Consider the following 17,956-nt stretch of genomic DNA (forward strand, 5'->3'; position numbering starts at 1 on the left):
GAGTGAGAAAATCATGTTACTAGATTTTTTTTTATTAAATTTCATTAGACTCCAAGAAATTTGTAGGCGAGAATAATTTACATTTTAGACAAATGTTAAAATAACCGGTTTCAAAATATTTTTTAACTTAAGTTCTGAATGATTGAAAAGTCTAACTTTTGTAGCATATCACAAAAAAAAAAAAAATGTAAGCTAAACTTAGCAAAAAGTTTCATTTCTCGCATATGGATTTTGTAATGTACTAATGTGTATTCCTGTTCAAATGACTATTAGGGAATACGACAACTTAGTAATTGTTCTATATACAATATGAAAATTTCTTTTTAATACATAAGACCTAGAAAGTCTTCATCAATCCGAATAATACAATATTTATTAGTATGCTGATTTTACTGAGTTTAGTTTTTTAACACATGGCAACCTTACTCAAAAATATATTCGAAATAATGACATTTCATACCTCCCTCGTTTGGCATCCATATTAATTAATTTATTATTTAATTCAGTTAATTTAATAATTAAATTGAATTAATAACACATAATTAAAACACGTGACAACCATCTTAAGAAATTTTTTTTAAATATGCTTTCTTAAATTTCTTTCATTTCATTCATTCACAATCCGGGTGGTTTTAATTATTTATACAATTTATTGAATTTAATTTTTAAACAGTGCGTTTCTTAGTTTCATAGTTTCATTTGATTTCATAGTTTGATTTTAATTTTGAAGCCGTATGGTTAGATTGTGCCTTGCCACATTGTCGATCAGTTTTTGAAGGGCCATATTTTGGTTTCATAAATATCTATTTGCTTTCAATTGCTTGCAGTATTAAAATTAGACTTTATTAAATATCAGTATTTGGGGTTTAACTAAATATAAAAATAATACTCCTTTGAACACATAATTAAAGGCATTTTGCTGCTCAAATATGCAATTCTGAAAAAGTAAAAATAACAGAAGACCCGTAAAATGTAGCCCCCCAAACATTTAAGATAAATGGGTGGAATTGAGTAGGTCGGAAAAACAAGATACTCAAACACTTCGACATAGTTGCCCGCGATACTTAAGGCCTAAAAAAGGATATATGTAGGTATGTGCAGGGAAATGGAGAATAAGGTGTTTTTTTATTTACCACTCTGCAAACATACCTGAAATTTGTCGAGTACAAAAGTACTCAGCGCACCCAATTAAAACAGTTTTACATTGAAGCACTCGGACAATAAGACGAAACTTCTCTGTATTGTCTTCGTTTTCTAGACAATGGCCATATGCTATCCACATTGACCATGTACCCTTTCCAGACTTTTCCAGAAACACTTTACTATTCTGCAGCTAATCAAGCTGCACGAACGGTGCTACGGGGAGTTTTGCTCGAGAAGCGCGCTTAATCACTTTGATGCAAATAATTTACTCTACTGTACAAAGGCCCGCGAATCGGCAGTTTGTCAGTTCGCCTGCCAGTTCTTTTTTCTAAGCACTCTAATGTAACCACATAAGTTCTATTTTATTTCGTGACGGAATTTAACATCGACTTAGTTTCATGAATGATGTTGGAGAAGGCAAAGTTTTTCTTCTGAAGCCAGACAGTTTAATTTTCCGTTAGTAAAGACCCTACGTCCTAAAAAGTTTCTACATCTCCTCATCGTTCTCTTATAGGCCTGATAAATGCGAACATTTTCCCAAGGAGGCTTCAGGTGTAAGTAATCATTTAGAGCCATTGTTCTTGCATTGTTCTCCCTTGAATATTTGGGCTCGTAATTTTAAAAACATTTATATATTGTATATACTTTCAAAAATATACTTATGTAGTTACCTGTCTTTTTTACAGATCCGTTGAACTCATCGCTATTTTAGCAATTTCCTGCACATTTTTTCTTTTTATGCATACAAATAAACTTAATAGTCGCCTCAAAGAGATGGAAATCAAATTGCAGCCGTCGGAGTTCTCAGCACTCGGCTTAACCGGTAACCATATTAATTCAAGGGAGTCATCAAGTAAGTACAAAATTTGATGTTTGGATTCAAAGGATGTTAATTGAATATGTAAACTTGCATGCAGACTCTTCATATATGCATATGACCATAACGGCCTACAGTTTAAATTCTAATTTTATCTATAATAAACAATGACAAACTCAGTCGAACATCAATTAAAATCAGAACATAAATCGCTGCCTTCAGAAGAGTTACTGCTTGCCGATTTGAATTGTCTTCAAATATCTGAGTTTAAGATTTAAAATTCCAATTACTTTTCTCCAAAAATTTTAAGTGATGCCATTTCAGAATACTTTATAATATTGTCAAAGTATTGCCACGGCCGAATCGTTTCATTTTTTACACTTCAAACCCAAATATTTTGCTTGACAAAGACGAAACTTGGACTTACTACAATATATCAGAAACCAGTCGAAACGGTAGACCGCTCGGGGTGAATCGAAGCCAAAGAAGGCTTACGTTAGTCTGTCGGCCAAGAAGCTGACGGTGATATTTTTTTTTAGGAAGCGCGTTGTGTCTTTCACCTTGATTACATTGTGAAGGGTTGCCGGTTACCGGTCACCGGCGTGCGTTTGGTAGGAATTGATTTGATAAACCGCAACAGGCAAAATTGCGTGAGTTACGAATTACTCATTCATCCAGCGTAACCTTCGGTTTTATCTCTGCGGCTATTTCTAAAATTACTTATACGCCCCCTACAATTGAGTTCCTAGTTATTGAAATTTTGAAATTAAAACTGGATGTTAATAAGTAGCCAGTAAGGAAGTAATTTTTGTAATATAAACAAAAATGTGACCAACTAGATATACGTTTTTTGAAAACTTGCAATTTCGCACTCGCAGCACTTTCATTTCTTATCGGCAAAAAAAACTAATTAATTGCATTCTCAGCCATCATCGCCATTAGTGAAATTCAGCGTTTTGTAAACTTAGGAATAAGGCGTAGCTTGAAGGTACAAAGCCAGGGATATATACTGGATACGCTATTAATTTTCAATCGCGCTCTAATAATTTTCCCCCAGTGAGTGGGTGAGTTGCCAAACTATAGATCGTATTCGATAGTGATAGGGAGTGATATATTATATTAACTTCGTGCGACTTATTAATAAATAATATAAGGATATATTAACCTCGTATTAATTAAAGATATCTTCTTTTAAAATTTAGGCTCTCGAAATTGATTTTAGAGCAATTCTCTAATGGACTTAGTTTTTAAAATCGTATGTAGAATCTGAGTCTGCTACCAACGCTATCGTTCCATGCAAATTGACCTACACATATGCATATGTATATACATATGTAATTGGCGCTTAATTCCTTTGTCGGTTGCCCGATCTCCTTCTCTAATTTGTGTTGTGCGTCTTGATGTTGTTCCACTAATGGACGGAGCTACAGTTTTTAGCCGTCTCCTAACAGCAGATGGCTTTTTATTAGGAGATTTTTAACGGCAAAAATACACTCGGAGGCTTGTTATTGTCTGCCGAAGAGTGACCGCTATTAGAAAAAAAAACATTTTCTATAATTTTTGGTTTTTCGTTTCTATATCGGGTCTCAAATCTGGACACTACCAGGTCTATGACGTAGTAAAAAGAAAGCAACAAAGAAGTAGACCCATCATCTGACTTGGGATGCTTGCATTTAAAATTGTTGTGAATAGTGATTAGAAAACTAAACAAATTTAGTGCGATTGAATCGATTGTCTTAAAACCATCGACAGCTCAATTCGCGTGAAATCTAAATATTCAATATTCAAATTCTATAACACATTTACAAGAGGATCAGACTCTATTACGGCTTCGATTTGTTTCTTATTAACTTCGACACTCGGTTTAGACTTATCAAACAATAGACTTTTTTTATTGCATAAATTGTTAGTATAACTACTCAAGAATATGTGGTGAAAATTTTAAAGCGAAATTCGCATTATTCCCGATTCTATAAGCACGTAAATGACTGCCCTTCGGTTCCGCACTGTAGCGCGCGTTAGTTATAGTAGAACGACGTTTTTCTCGAAACCACTTTTTTCAACTGGTGTGCTCTCTAGCTCAAAAAGTTATCGACCAATCGTTATAAACTTTTTTTGGAGTATTATTTATTCCATATTTAGTCATATGAACCTAATTCTGGGATTATATTATTATTCAAAATATGTTTTTTAAACAAAAAAAAAAAAAAAATATGGTATGGAAAAATTACATTATGTTCAAGCGCCTCAAAGATATGCAATTTTCAATATTATTTTATCACAGTTAGGTTCATATTCTTAGGAAACATGTTGTTAACGAAAAAAAAATTGTTGTTGATTACGGAGAAAAATTGCAACTTCTGGAAAGCCCACCAGCAAGATACTCGGATGGCGATCGTCCATGGACAACACGCTCTAACGCCACTATTTCCGGCGGAAATGGTTTGAAAGAATTTTAAAGTGTACTTAAAAATATGAGTAAAATACCCTCCAAGTTTGAACAATTTCTGATTATTCCTTCCTTGTTCAAAAAATTCACGAAGAACACCAAAATTTCGGCCTCCTAAACCGGTTTCCCCCCTTAAGCCAATTTTGGCAAATGCATTTTTTAACAATTCACGTCATATATCTATTACACAGACTATCCTTTAAAGTTGGTTAGGCCAAACTGTTATACAGTTATTTCACAATTAGAGGGATCTATAGTTTTATGCCAAAGCTTAAGGTCTGCTTTCATACAGCTTTCGTGTCTCATTCAGCTGACGAAACGCGAGCAACGCGTGATGGAGTGTATGCTACAATCACCGCTTTGCCAGCGAAATCATTGAATGGCTGAATTGCATAATATTAAGGTAGTAAAATGTATAAATTATAATCCAATTTCCCTCGCATTCACAATTTTTTGAATAATTTTGTTTGTTCGTACCTGCTGTTTGTCAACACACGCGCCCAACCAACTATACGCGATGCGTTTGCGTAAAAAGCTTCTTATAAATGCATGCAAGTATTCATCTTAGCTGTCAAAGCGAAGCGAGCGTGATCCCAGCACGAAAGTTGTTTATAGACGAGCCTCTGCAGTTGCAAATAAAAGAGTGAGCTACAGTGACAGCGACCAAATGTAAACAAGAAAAAAACTTAACATTCACAGAATTTACTTGTACAAGGTGGCACACCAATTATTTACACAATTTTGTTTTTGAATAACTTTTTTAATGTTTAATGTTTTGATCTTTCGCGTTCCATTGCTTGTCTGTTGCTGGAGCTGTCTAGTTCCAAAGTGTCAAATAGGATTGACGTATGAAACCATTAGCAAAAATTATAAATCTTACAATAAGGTGATTAATTTTGTGCCACTTTGTGCTCATTGCTAATTATTGAAACATTAGTATTCTCGAGCGTAATTTTAGCATAACTGCGGTAATTTTTTCCCCCTTCAGTGCTAAAAGCAAGCAAATATTTTTGCTTATGTAACTAGCATTACTTGAATACTGCGAAAGAATTACATCGAACACTGAAATACATAAGTGAACAGGGTTCAAAATACATGACATACTTATTTTTTAAGAAATGTTTCTAAAAGAAAATGCCGATACTCAATTTATTATTCCAGAAGTTTAAAGGCTACAACTTTTATATGTAAGCGTAATTTTATAGAAAATGTGGTAGTAGTGCTAACAAATGCCCTTCTTCTACTACTGAAAGCGTAGATGTAGTACGGTCGATTGAAATGGCTTGTTGGAAACTATTTACAAAAATGGTATCAATATCATGTCAATAATAAATGTTGGATTAATATCAACTGTACACTTGGACCTCGAGCATATTTTTATCACGCATGCGCGTATTATTAACTAATTTATTTTCGGATAATTTTCTCATGTGCTTGTGTGTGTTTTCATTTTCCATATTAGTGGTGGAAAAATCAAATAGCTGGTTTTGTATCCTTTAAGGGGTTAGGGGTAGTCAGAGGCGCGGAAAAGTGATGATTTTCAATAATTTTTTTTGCTAGCTAATTTCTTTATTTCACAAAAATAAAAACATAGCATTAATACATCATGCTTCGACTTGATTTTGGCAAAATTTAAAAAAAGAAAAATAATAATTTTAAAAGTTATCGGTGTTTGTGTGCAGTCCGTTTCTCCAGAAGTCCCTTGCGGTGATCATCACAGGACCTTGGAAATTCTTCTAAAATCAATCGGAGAAGAAAAATTTGTTTTATTAATAGATAAGCTTGTGTCTGATCGCAGCTTTTTTGTGAAAAATTAACATAACGGCGGTCTCAGGAAATATTTTTCAGTTTTTCGAGAAAAAGTTGCTTAAAAGAAATCGAAATTTTTGAATATTTTTTTTTAAAGCTGTACAAATTTTATTAAAATCTACCAAGCAGTTTTTAAGTAACAGTGATCACCAGATCAAAAAACATAGTTTTGAGAAAAACGCATTTAAAGTTATGTGTCGGATTCACTTCAATTTTTCACACAACATTTTTAAGATATTTTAAGAAAATAAAAAAAAATAAAAATTTTTAAAAAATCTGACTATTCCTTAAGTGCCAAATAATTTTAAAGTGTAAGAAAATCAAAAAAAAAATTATCCTGTTAGGTTTTATATCCCAGCGAATACCTATAGTACAATTTATCGTAAAAAGTTCACAAAAGAAGTATGGCATTTATTTATATTTTTTTTAAGAACGCAAAACCAAAAATATGTTTAATATTTCATTTAAAAAAGTATACATTAAGAAATTTTTATAAAAAAATTCATTCATTTGAATTCAAAAATGTTTAATTCTTGTTGAAAATCTGGCTCAAAGTGAAAAACAGATCGATCAAATTTTATGACTTACTTTTTCGTAAAATGTTTTAAATAATATCAAAAAATGTAAAGTTATTCTAAAAATGGTTTAAAATGTATATCTCTTTTATTAACAAAAATTTTAACTTCTGTAACAAAAGTATTGTTAGTAAGAGATATTTCGTACAAAGTTACACAAAGGGTTAATTACGTATATATGTACATATGTATAAGTATTTTAATTAGTGTTTGTATATCTTGCCTTTCTTTGAGGAGATATAAATGAATAAATAATACCTGTGCCATCCTATTTACTGCATGCACATTTGTGTACCATGTACATATACATACATACATATATCATTGAGAGGCGTATATTGTCTCTTTGTCTTGCACCACCTCCTAATACTATACAATTTTTTCCTTTCCAATTGCAGGACGTGATAATATTAACACACTTCATGGCACCTATCAATACTTAAAAAGTACCGGCCAGGTAAGTTTAGAGTTTTAAAAAACAAAAACATTGCTTACTCATCGAATCCATTGCATCGAATCGTTGTTGGTAAAGCACATTTATGGTATATATTATATTTCATGGTGTCATGGTCGTCTCGGTTCCAGTTATATAGTATAAACATATCGTTATCATGTCGTTCATTCAACATCGGTAACTATGAAGTGTATTGAGCGCTTTGCTGGTTCTAAACTCTATTTCAGAAATCATATTTTCATAACCTCAAATTGGCATCGTTTCTACTGCATGTGTCTCTCCGCATTTATGGTCCCATTTAGAAATGATAAGTATCAGCCTGAAAATATGCAACAGTTTTTGAGAACTGTAATGAAAATAATATTGACTACCAGAATATATAGGGCAGGAAGAAAATATATTTTAAGCAAGCATTGATAAATATTTATATAATAAATTTACATATTTAAATATACAGTAAAATATTTCTACAGTTTCAATAGGTAAAACTAATTGGAATTACCTTATAAGTACAGCTTAACTATTGTAAAAATACAGCAGTTATTTTCTATTAATTATGTAACTTATAAAACAAAGTATTATACAAAACTATATTACATTTAAAATTGAAACTATGTTACGAATCTGAAAAGTGAGCAAATGTGCGTTTCCAACGATCACATCTATTTATGTGTAAAAATATATGTACTTATTATGATTTATTATTACATTTTGCATTGTTGTCAGGTGACCGATACATCATTTCTGAGCCACATTGTAGCAAATAAAGATTATGTGCGACTATATCGTCCATTCTTCAATTATTTATATACATATCTCCTTCTTTACTGGGCTATAAAACAAGCAGATCCATAATAAATACATTTACACATAACTACATACATGTCATACAAACATACACATACATATACATATACATACAAACATACACATACGTATACATATGCCTACAAACATACATATCAATCCATACATACATACATATACGAGTATACACTTACTTTCTGTAGGCCATACTTTATCACACATAAAAGCCATTGATTGCTCAATACCTAGAAAATCGCCTCTTTAGTTCTTTACTATCTATGTACTTATGCCCTTTGCCGTTAGTCTAAACACTCTTTACAAATACTGTCTGTTCTCTTTCTCTATTCTACGTACTTGGACTATGCTTTGGCAACTCCACTAACCTTTTAACTTTGTGTCAGGGACTTTCAATCTGAAAGAAACGAAAAATTGTAGGGAGTTAATATTGTAAAACAACAACAAGCAAGGAAAAAACAGTGATTTGAAAATGAATAGAATGAAAATAATTATATGGTTTTGATATATATAAACATACAGCAATTTTAGGTAAACCGGACTGAAATGTCTTCAAGGCGAAAACAAAATTTCAGCAAACATAGAAGATATGCATATATACTTACATATATAAGCGTATTTATATATGTATAAGTGTAAATCAGCTTAATATAATATATGTGCAAGGTGGTCAAGAAAGAATGTAAAATAAATAAAATGTTGTGAACATGGGTCAGAACTGTCTAATTATTCTTTTTTTTTCAACTTCTTTGTTATTTGCACGTTTTTTGTATTGTCTCATGTTTTGCTTTAATTATACGTGTTCAATTCGAAGAAAATTATCCGTGACCAACTTTGTACAGAGAGAGTCTCAGAAGCATTCCAGAGCAAATAAGAGGACCATTAATCCCGCTTGAGTTTGAATTTGAGCTTCTGCTGCAGGTTTAAATAACGACCTCCACCATCACCGGTTTGCTCAATGAACCGGCAATCTTTGATGTATTCTTCCAATGTGCTGTAGAGTAAGGACGTGCCAGTGGAAGTTACTCTTACTATTTTTGCTTCGCGTTAGAATAAACAGCTGGAGTAAATGAAAACTTGTCCAATTGTTGAATTTGAAATTATATTTCGGATGATTAAGAATATTTGAATTATTGAAGAATATTTAAAACCCTTATCGATAATTAGTACGCAAAATTTTCTTCGGATTTAACAAAAATAATTTCACAAAACATCAGGCAACTGTGATGAGAATATTCGAGTAAAAAGGTGCAATAAAAATATGCACAAATGAGCTAAACAAAAATAATAGTTTGCCATATCTCCAAAACCGTTTGCGGAACCGTGTTTATTAACATTTGTTTGCTTCATTTGGCCCATACTTTTACCTCCTTAAGCATTTTACATTTCTTTTTTAACATTCTGTGTTTATGGTTGTGCAATAATGGTGGAAACTACTCTTTGAAAAGTATCTTTTATTGAAATTACGAATTAGTTGTTGTAATTTTCAAGAAGTGCATACGAAAAATGCTTATTCCGCAAATTATGTTGAATCACTTGGTAAATTTTTTCATCCTTTTAACTGCAACATAACGGGGGTTTTTAAGTGGGATAATACATGTCGCAGGCATCCATTAAAAAATCATCGAGCAAGGAATTGTTGATATATATACATATATATATATTTGATGGAAACAATTATTTATAAGTAATACAATATAAATAGGTAATACATATATGCATATTTGTCGATGATCGAAAAAATGCGCTGGTCGTAGTGACTAAATGTATGTCTTGTTCTATATGTACCTATGAATTTGTCATGATAACCAAAAATGTATTTTACTTACACAGATTACAAGTTTTATATTATTCAATTCAAATTATCTTGAAAGTTTTTATGCATTGTAAGGAAATATGTATGCCATGGAGATGCCACGCATTGAAACTCTACTTTTGTTTTAACTTTTGGCGATTGAATCCAACCTTCTTTGAATAAACTTGAACATTGAGGTGCCCTCGGCTACAGAAATATTGTTCGGTAGATTAAAAATTATACAAGACACTGATGGTAATGCTAATCATTGTACGCGAGAAATCGAACCAGCTCCTTAGGAGGAAGCATTTGTAGGTATTCATCCTCTAGTAGATACGAGCGCAAGTTTTTTTGTTGCCGGTGTAATGCTTTACAATTGGTGATGAAGTGTTCCATGGACTCCTCTTTATCACAGCAGAACCTGCATAAACTAGTGTTAGATAGTCCTATTGTATTGAAATCTTTATTGCAGGCAAAGTGGCCGTAAGATCTATAGAGTAATCTAGGGTCAAAGCAGACTTTGCTATCCTTACAGATACTACTATTTTTGGAATCAGTGCAGTTACTATTAATCTCGTATTGAACTTACTGCATATAAATTGTCCTTACTGCATATAAATTGGCCAACCGGTTCAGCGGTGAAAAACTAAACACTCCTAGGTGCGATAGGAATGGGAGATTATGGTTATACTCCTAGATTGAGCTTGATATTTGACGTATTATTTCGGCTTTCTTAAAATACTTCAAAACCAAGATTTTTCGGATGTAAGAACAAAGTGCAATTACTACTAGCCCTTTTTAGGTAGGGGAGACTATAGAATCCAGTTCGACTAAATACTTATTCCATGGGTGGGTGGTGCGTACTTCTGAAAGGAGATAAATAATTATATAAAATAAATTGACGTCATTAGAGTTTCTGAAGTCTGCGCCGGCTGAAGCGCGCAAACTCTCTGTCACGCTCACCCAAAGCTGAGTGCTTGAAATTAGTGAAATTACGGTTCTATATCCACCGCTCTTTAGAAAAGCACATTGTACGAAGTTAGCCAAGAGCTGACAACAGATTGGTGAAAAAATCCTTTGGTACAAAATTTCATGTATGCACGCAAACATTGGTTATTTCAAGTGAATCAGAACAGGTTGTGATTAAATAATTTTTCTATGGGTAGAGAATTTATTTAAGGGGGGAAGCTGGTCTAGAATTTTGAAAAAATCGAAAAATTTTTTTTTGTCTTAAAAGGTGCTTTAGGGTCTTAGAAATAATATACCAGCAAAAATGTCTAAATGCCCAAATTTTTCATTCGACGGCAGTGCCTCGCAGGTATGCCCCGAACGCTACTTACAACTTTAAACGCGTTTTTCTCGAAATCACTTTTTTTAAACTGGCCGAAGACATAACTCGAACAAATCTTTACCGATTCTTACGAAATTTTGACAATACATTCGAAATACCTTTCTCCGGAGACGTACGTAGGATTTTTTATTTATATTACATAGTTTTTTTTTTAATCAACAATTTTATGTCGTTCTTTATAGTGAAAATTGTAACTTTTTGTTCAAACGTGCTCCATTTCGCGAAAAAACAAAATATCGAAAAAATCCTACGTACGTCTCTTTCTGTTGTTATATAGAAACTAAAAAAATTTTATTTTTTGATCCAGGACAAAAATTAAGGAGTTTACGTCTTCGGCAATGGACCCACTAGAAAAAAAGGCGCCTTAGGAGAACTGCTGGACAGCGGCCATTTTGAAATTAATTCAGACGAAAAAATTTGTATTTGTACCATGAAAGCTATATTATTAAACCTATTTCACAGATTTTCGATTGATTCCTTTGTTGAGTCAAAATAAATTCATAAAATATGCCCATTTTTTGCGCTCTAGACCAGCTTCCCCCCTTAAAAAAAATACCTCTAGAACGAAAATTGAACAACAAAAATGGCAAATTCAATATGGTGGATGTATTGTTTTAAAATTCTTCGGGTTCACTTGAAACTTATTACTTTTTGGCGTCGTGTGCTACAAATATGAAGTAAGATTTTCGAAAATAAATTTATATTTCACTGTAAATTAAAAATTTAATTTCATAGGCTTTTGGCACACATAGGTTATATACAAATACTTTCGGTTGTACTATCTTTTCCAGTATAGGTATAATGCATTATTACCTTGAAGCTAGCCTATAGTAAACTTAGCACAATCTGTAATAATAATTTCTTTTTTCTTCTTTCTTTCCATTGCAAACTACTTAAACCAATAGCCGAGCAAAAACAAAAAGAAAAATTTTGGCTGCTAAGGCCTTCGGCTATTGTCGTTAGCAATGTAATAAATTATTATTTATAAATAATAGTATAATATAAATAATAATTATAATTATAATAATTATATAATTATTATATAAATATTTATAATATTAATAATAGTTATAAATAAATATTCCTCTTTTCAATAAATAAAACAAAATAAGACTTTTGCAATATGAAATCGTGAATCCAATAAGCCAAAAAATAACAAAAATTAGATTTGTTTTATTTAAATTTGTTATTCGTGAGCTGTAAGGATAATTAACATGGAATTTTGAAACAGTTAATGCCCTAAGAATAATTTGGTGAATACAGAGTTATTTTTCTGCAAAGGTGCATCGTTTTATTAAGAGGCTTGCCTTCGGCGGGACGGGATCCAGGCTTAATTTTGATCGTCATTCGGACAGGCTGGATGCAGGATGATTTTTTACTTTTTTGTTGTGAAAAAGAAAATTTTTCATATAAAGGAATTCATCCTTATCCCATTGATACAAAGTATCATGAGTCATTGTTGGCAGAGAGTATTGTCGCAACATCCGGTTCTGTGCTAGATTAAATAAAAGTTTTCTTTGATAAGCACATTTTTAGTGCGCCCTAATTTTGAAAACATCTTTTACTCAATATTTAAATTTGGTATTAGGTCACAGCTGAAGTAGATATATGGAATGTAGAATGTACATACTTTTATATGTACGTACTATGTGAGGATATACTAAGTACATATTTTGAAGCCATAAGTCATATCATTTGCAAAGTTTAAATGTAAACAGTAAGGCAATTGAATTATTTAATCTAGAAATATTGTCAATACTCCTTTGAAATATTTATATATATTATATATACATGCTCCCGCTTTTAGTCTAAGTGATATATTTATCCGGACGTAATAAGTTTTGCCACCAGTGTTATCACCAAAAGTAGTACATTACCATGCCCTTGCCTTGGTGTATAGAATTTTTCATTTTCACGATCGTCTAATATTAAAGTGGTTTGGCATAACCATTTGTAGGTTATATTGAGTACGTATGTATATGCATTTGTATATTTATGCTTGCAGTAGGCAGTTTTGTGGCATCTCGAATATCGCGTGTCATTGTCTCCATAGTTGTTTTTTCTTAGGCACCTCTGCGCCCGCTGTTGCCAACTTTTCCGGTTGAATGAGAAGCACTACATAATCTTTATAGTATATGCGCCTAAACATGTACTTATACATACATATGTATGTGTGTATTAAGTGATGCATTGTTAACTTTTTTACTTATGTAACTTTACAATTCTTTTTAACTTGCTAACTAAATATTTTAAATAACAGAAAAAATTACAATTAATTAATTTAATCGATACTCTAGTTAGCAGGTCCAGTTGTTTGGTATATTTTTTATGTTTTTACTTATTTTAATGCTTCTGGGATGACTGTTAAAATAAATATTCTAATAAAAAATTAATGGGGACCTTTCTTCTTGTTTATATTTCATGATACTTTGTTTTAGAGTTTTAGAAAAAGTTTAAGGATTTGTGGGGAACTGAAACTTATTAATATTTTTTTATAATAAATATATGCTTTTAATTTATGCAAACATATTTAAAAATATTTTATAATAAAAAAATAACAAGCGGTGAAAACTCAGAAATTTTGGTTATAAACATCTTAATAAAAAGTGTAACAGGAATGTTTTGCCAATGTACGGGCCGAATTGATCTTTTTTAAAACAAAAAAGCGCGAAAATTATATTTAAAGGGAATTTGGGAAATAAAATGCTCTACGGAATTGCTATAAAACGAAAAAAAGATCTAGAAACAAATCTTCATACATTTATGGTTTTTGGTTTTCTTTTGTTTTGTTTTTTTTTTATCGGGACAACTAACAGTAGATGAGTAGATCTTGTGGTGCCAAGGAGCCAAGATGGTCGTTTCTTAACACATCAGTGCCAAAGACCTCAAACCTGATTCGAGCGAAGGCGGAGCAGACACATAGGAAATGGTCCGCCGTCTCATCCTCCTCTTCACAAGCTGGGCAGAGTACACTGTCTCAGATGCCCAACCTTTCCATGTGCTTCGCCCATAGAAAGTGGCCCGTCATCAGTCCAAGCAACCGTCTGCACTCCCCTCTGCTTAATGACAGAAGGGTTTGCGACAGTCGATCGGACATGACAGGTAACATCAGTTTAGTCCATCTCCAGCCTCTCTCAGCCTACCAAGCTCGCTTGTGAGTGGTAGTTACCCATTTGCTAACCGTGGCCGTGATGGCCGCAGAAGGGAGTGGCAAAACGTGGCATCTTAGCTAAGGAGTCAGATGTCTCGATATCCACGATACCCACGTCTCTTGGGACCCATGTTAGCATCAGGCTATTATGTCTACCGACATAGTTCAGCCTGGATTTACAGGACTCGACTACCCCTGATGTAATATAGTTGGGTGGTTGTCTAAGGCCATAAGCGCAGCTTGCCTATCGCTGCAGACACATATAGATCTGCCTCTCCATCGGTTTTCCACAACGAAGTTCATCGCTTCTTGAACTGCATACACCTCCGCTTGAAACACAGATGCATGCATTCCAAAAGCAAAGGGCAGTTTTGCCCTGCTGGATTCCTCGTAGATCACAGAGGCGGAGCCATGCTCGGTCCTGGAGCCATCCGTGAAAATGCGAAAACAGTGTTTGCCGGGCTCATTTCATATATGGGTAGGCAATGCTCGCAATCACTGTCATCGAGAAAGTTAAGACAGCTCCGAGTAAGAGTCTCCATTCATCGTTTGTCCTTTCCGTACGAATGATGCCGGGTGTGTCGAAGTTTGATTGAAAAAGGAGTTGAGCATTTTGCACTTTTTCGTGATACGCTCTAATACAGATACGCCCTAATACAAAGGTTGGCCCACATAGTGGTTTCTTTTTAAAAATTAACAAACATATTTTTTTTTGGTATATCATTAGTTTATTCTAAATAGCAAATGCTCCCATTGTTTATGGAACATGACTTCATTCAAGAAGCTGTCTCGGTTGGCTTGACAGTCAACGCATCCTGTTAACATACGAGGGCGGGTCAATAAGTCCGTGACTTGTTGTATTTCTAACCTCTTTACTGAAAAAGAAATACTGCTCTTGTCAACAGGCATCTGTCAGTTGACTCCTGTCAAAATTTGAACGTGCTGCGTCAGTTAGTTTGTGTTTTACAGCTACCTTTATCAAACTATCCAGTAATTCACAGTCGACCACAAACGCAATCGTGTAACAACTTCACAGGAAGGTTTGGCGTTGTTTAATCGCAATATGGAGGAGTTTTTGCGCCGTTTTGTAACCGTGGATGAAACATGGATATATTACCACACACCAGAGACCAAACAACAGTCGAAACAGTGGGTTTCTAAGCGTGAATCGGCTTAATAAGCACACGAAATTCAGCTTTTTCCATTTTCTTCTCAAATTACTACTCCTCAAATTACCAAACGCACAGAAAAACCTTCCTGACTGTCAATCCTATCTAGGTCACCATTTGCGTCGGCTCATCACGATTCACCCAGCGATTCGCCGATGAAAATTCGGTCCATCAGGTTTTTTTTCGTTAATTCGCCTGCCATTCATTCATCATCACTGATTCCTTGAGTTCCAAGTTGAAGCATAGGGCGCTCATACATCGATCTTATTTTAGTATCGAGCTTTTTCAAGTGATTGCAAATAGATTGTTGTGCAATTTTTAGCTCCTGACCAAACGTAAATTGTTTACAAGATGGTCAGATTAGATGATTGTCGTTATTTCACCGACATTTCCGACAATAGCCCTTCTACAGCGGGGTATTTGGTTGATATTATATAAAATGTATTGCATGCAACTGACGAAACCGGAACCATAAATATCTATTACATTTCAATCATCTGGATTGCATTTGCCCCATATTTTTACTCTATTTCTAGTGGTCGCACATATAACATTAAGTCAAGTAATGGCAAATCTGCCTCATACGTTTTTTTAATGAAATTTTATTTTTTTAACGCCACTTGAGTTATGCAATCGCGCTCATACAACGCAAGAAGTAGATTAGTATAGGCACCTATTAGCAAATAATGTAATTCAGTTTATTACTCCTAGTTTTTGGGTAAAACTCTAAATTTTACAAAACAATTTTTTGAATTAGCGAAGTTAAATTCCCTGAATAGTTTGTTGAAAAGCTTGTCGCTTAGGTTGCCCTATCCTTTCATTCTGCATATATGGAGTTCTATAAAATACTTTAAAATCGACCTTCTTTATATTTTCGCTTATGTACCCTTCAAGTACAAATAATTATTTCGATACGCATATGTATACATATATACATTCTAAATTATGTATTATCCTTGTCTCCTCTTCGTTACATCTGCCATCCAACCCTTCGTTACAGCTGCCATATCTAACGCCTGAGAGTGTCAACACAACAAAAAAAGCTGAAATAGATATTGTCTTATTTAATCGCGTACCCAAAGTGGGTAGTCAAACGTTGATGGGACTACTTAAATTCCTCGCCAAACGCAATGGATTTGAGGCACGTCGTGATAAGCCCTCCCTAATGGAGACAATAATGTTGACACCTAATTTCGAACTAAGCTTAGTCGATGAGATAATGGAGGAAGGAGATGCGACATCATATTCAAAACATGTGGCTTTCATAGATTTCGGACGCTTAGATATGCCTTGGCCCATTTACATTAATCTTGTACGCCATCCGGTGGAGCGCTTAATTAGTTGGTTTTATTATGTACGTGCGCCTTGGTACATTGTCGAGCGTAAAAAGAATTTCCCGAAAGAGTATAGAGTACCTAATATAGCGTGGTTGAAGAAATCTTTCGATTCATGTATATTAAAACATGATGCGGAATGCATTTTTGCGCAGGGCGACAAGAAAGGTTTGGGCGATCATCGTCGCCAAATGCTATTTTTTTGCGGCCAAAATAACGAACTATGTATGTGAGTAAACATTTTTAGAATATTATTGAAATATTGTGAAAGAATTTTTATTGAAAAGTTTATAGGGCCTCTTAAGGACAATAAGATTTCGGGCTACCGATAATTGACAGTAGTAACGTAAAAATCAGACAACAAATGCCAATGCCAAGATCAGTTAAATACAGTAAAAAAATTCGCATTTACTTACATACTAAATACACATTTATATGTGATATTATTAAATTTGAGAAAGGATTCCAAGAAATCAAAGATTCAAAGCAAAAATACCAAGTTATTATTTTTTAATAGAAATTCAAAAATAGCAACAGTTCATATTTGTTTGAAAGCTACAATACATTTCCAAGCTATATTTCCTTTTTTTTAGTTTTATGTAAAAAAAAAGGGTTTAAAAAGATTCAATTCTTAATTTGCCAGTTTTTGATATCTCCTTGAGAGGATCGCCTGGATTTTTGTGCGCTTTTTCGGCAATTTCTTTTGACAAACAATAAAAATATAAATCTTTGGTGCTTGCGCTATATTACTAACTAAATACTCACAATAACTAAATACATCTCAAATTTTCAAGACTTTTGTCTACAATTTTTGGCATCAAATCGACTTCAGACATTCAGACATTCAGAACGACACTTTGGTACAAAAATAAAGGAACAAAATTAGCCAAGATCTGATATGATCCCCGCCTGTTTTGCTTATCTGAAACCATTTTATTGTTAGCGCATACATGATTGTGGCCTTTTTTGATTATTCAGAACCTATATTACAGTGACACTAGGCAAGGCTTGTGTACAAAAAATGTTCTAAATTTCTCTTGTAAATGAATTGCGCTTGAGATATTTTCAAAATCAATATTTTCTGCAG

At 33.4% G+C, this 17,956-nt stretch overlaps 1 protein-coding gene across 2 annotated transcripts in view; it reads left to right on the forward strand.

Annotated features, from left to right (window-relative positions):
* The window catches only part of LOC128862551 (heparan sulfate 2-O-sulfotransferase pipe-like), an 86,523-nt gene that overhangs the window by 13,059 nt on the left and 55,508 nt on the right, over nt 1–17,956 (forward strand). Inside the window, exons 2-4 of one of the 2 annotated variants that reach the window (XM_054101251.1) lie at nt 1,830–1,996; nt 7,192–7,250; nt 16,536–17,098. In XM_054101251.1, the coding sequence (XP_053957226.1) occupies nt 1,830–1,996; nt 7,192–7,250; nt 16,536–17,098 (789 nt within the window). The remainder of the gene's footprint in view (nt 1–1,829; nt 1,997–7,191; nt 7,251–16,535; nt 17,099–17,956) is intronic. The other variant, XM_054101250.1, reaches the window with a different exon arrangement.

The sequence above is a fragment of the Anastrepha ludens genome, chromosome 4 (genome assembly GCF_028408465.1).
Source record: "Anastrepha ludens isolate Willacy chromosome 4, idAnaLude1.1, whole genome shotgun sequence".
NCBI classification, from domain to species: Eukaryota; Metazoa; Arthropoda; class Insecta; order Diptera; family Tephritidae; genus Anastrepha; species Anastrepha ludens.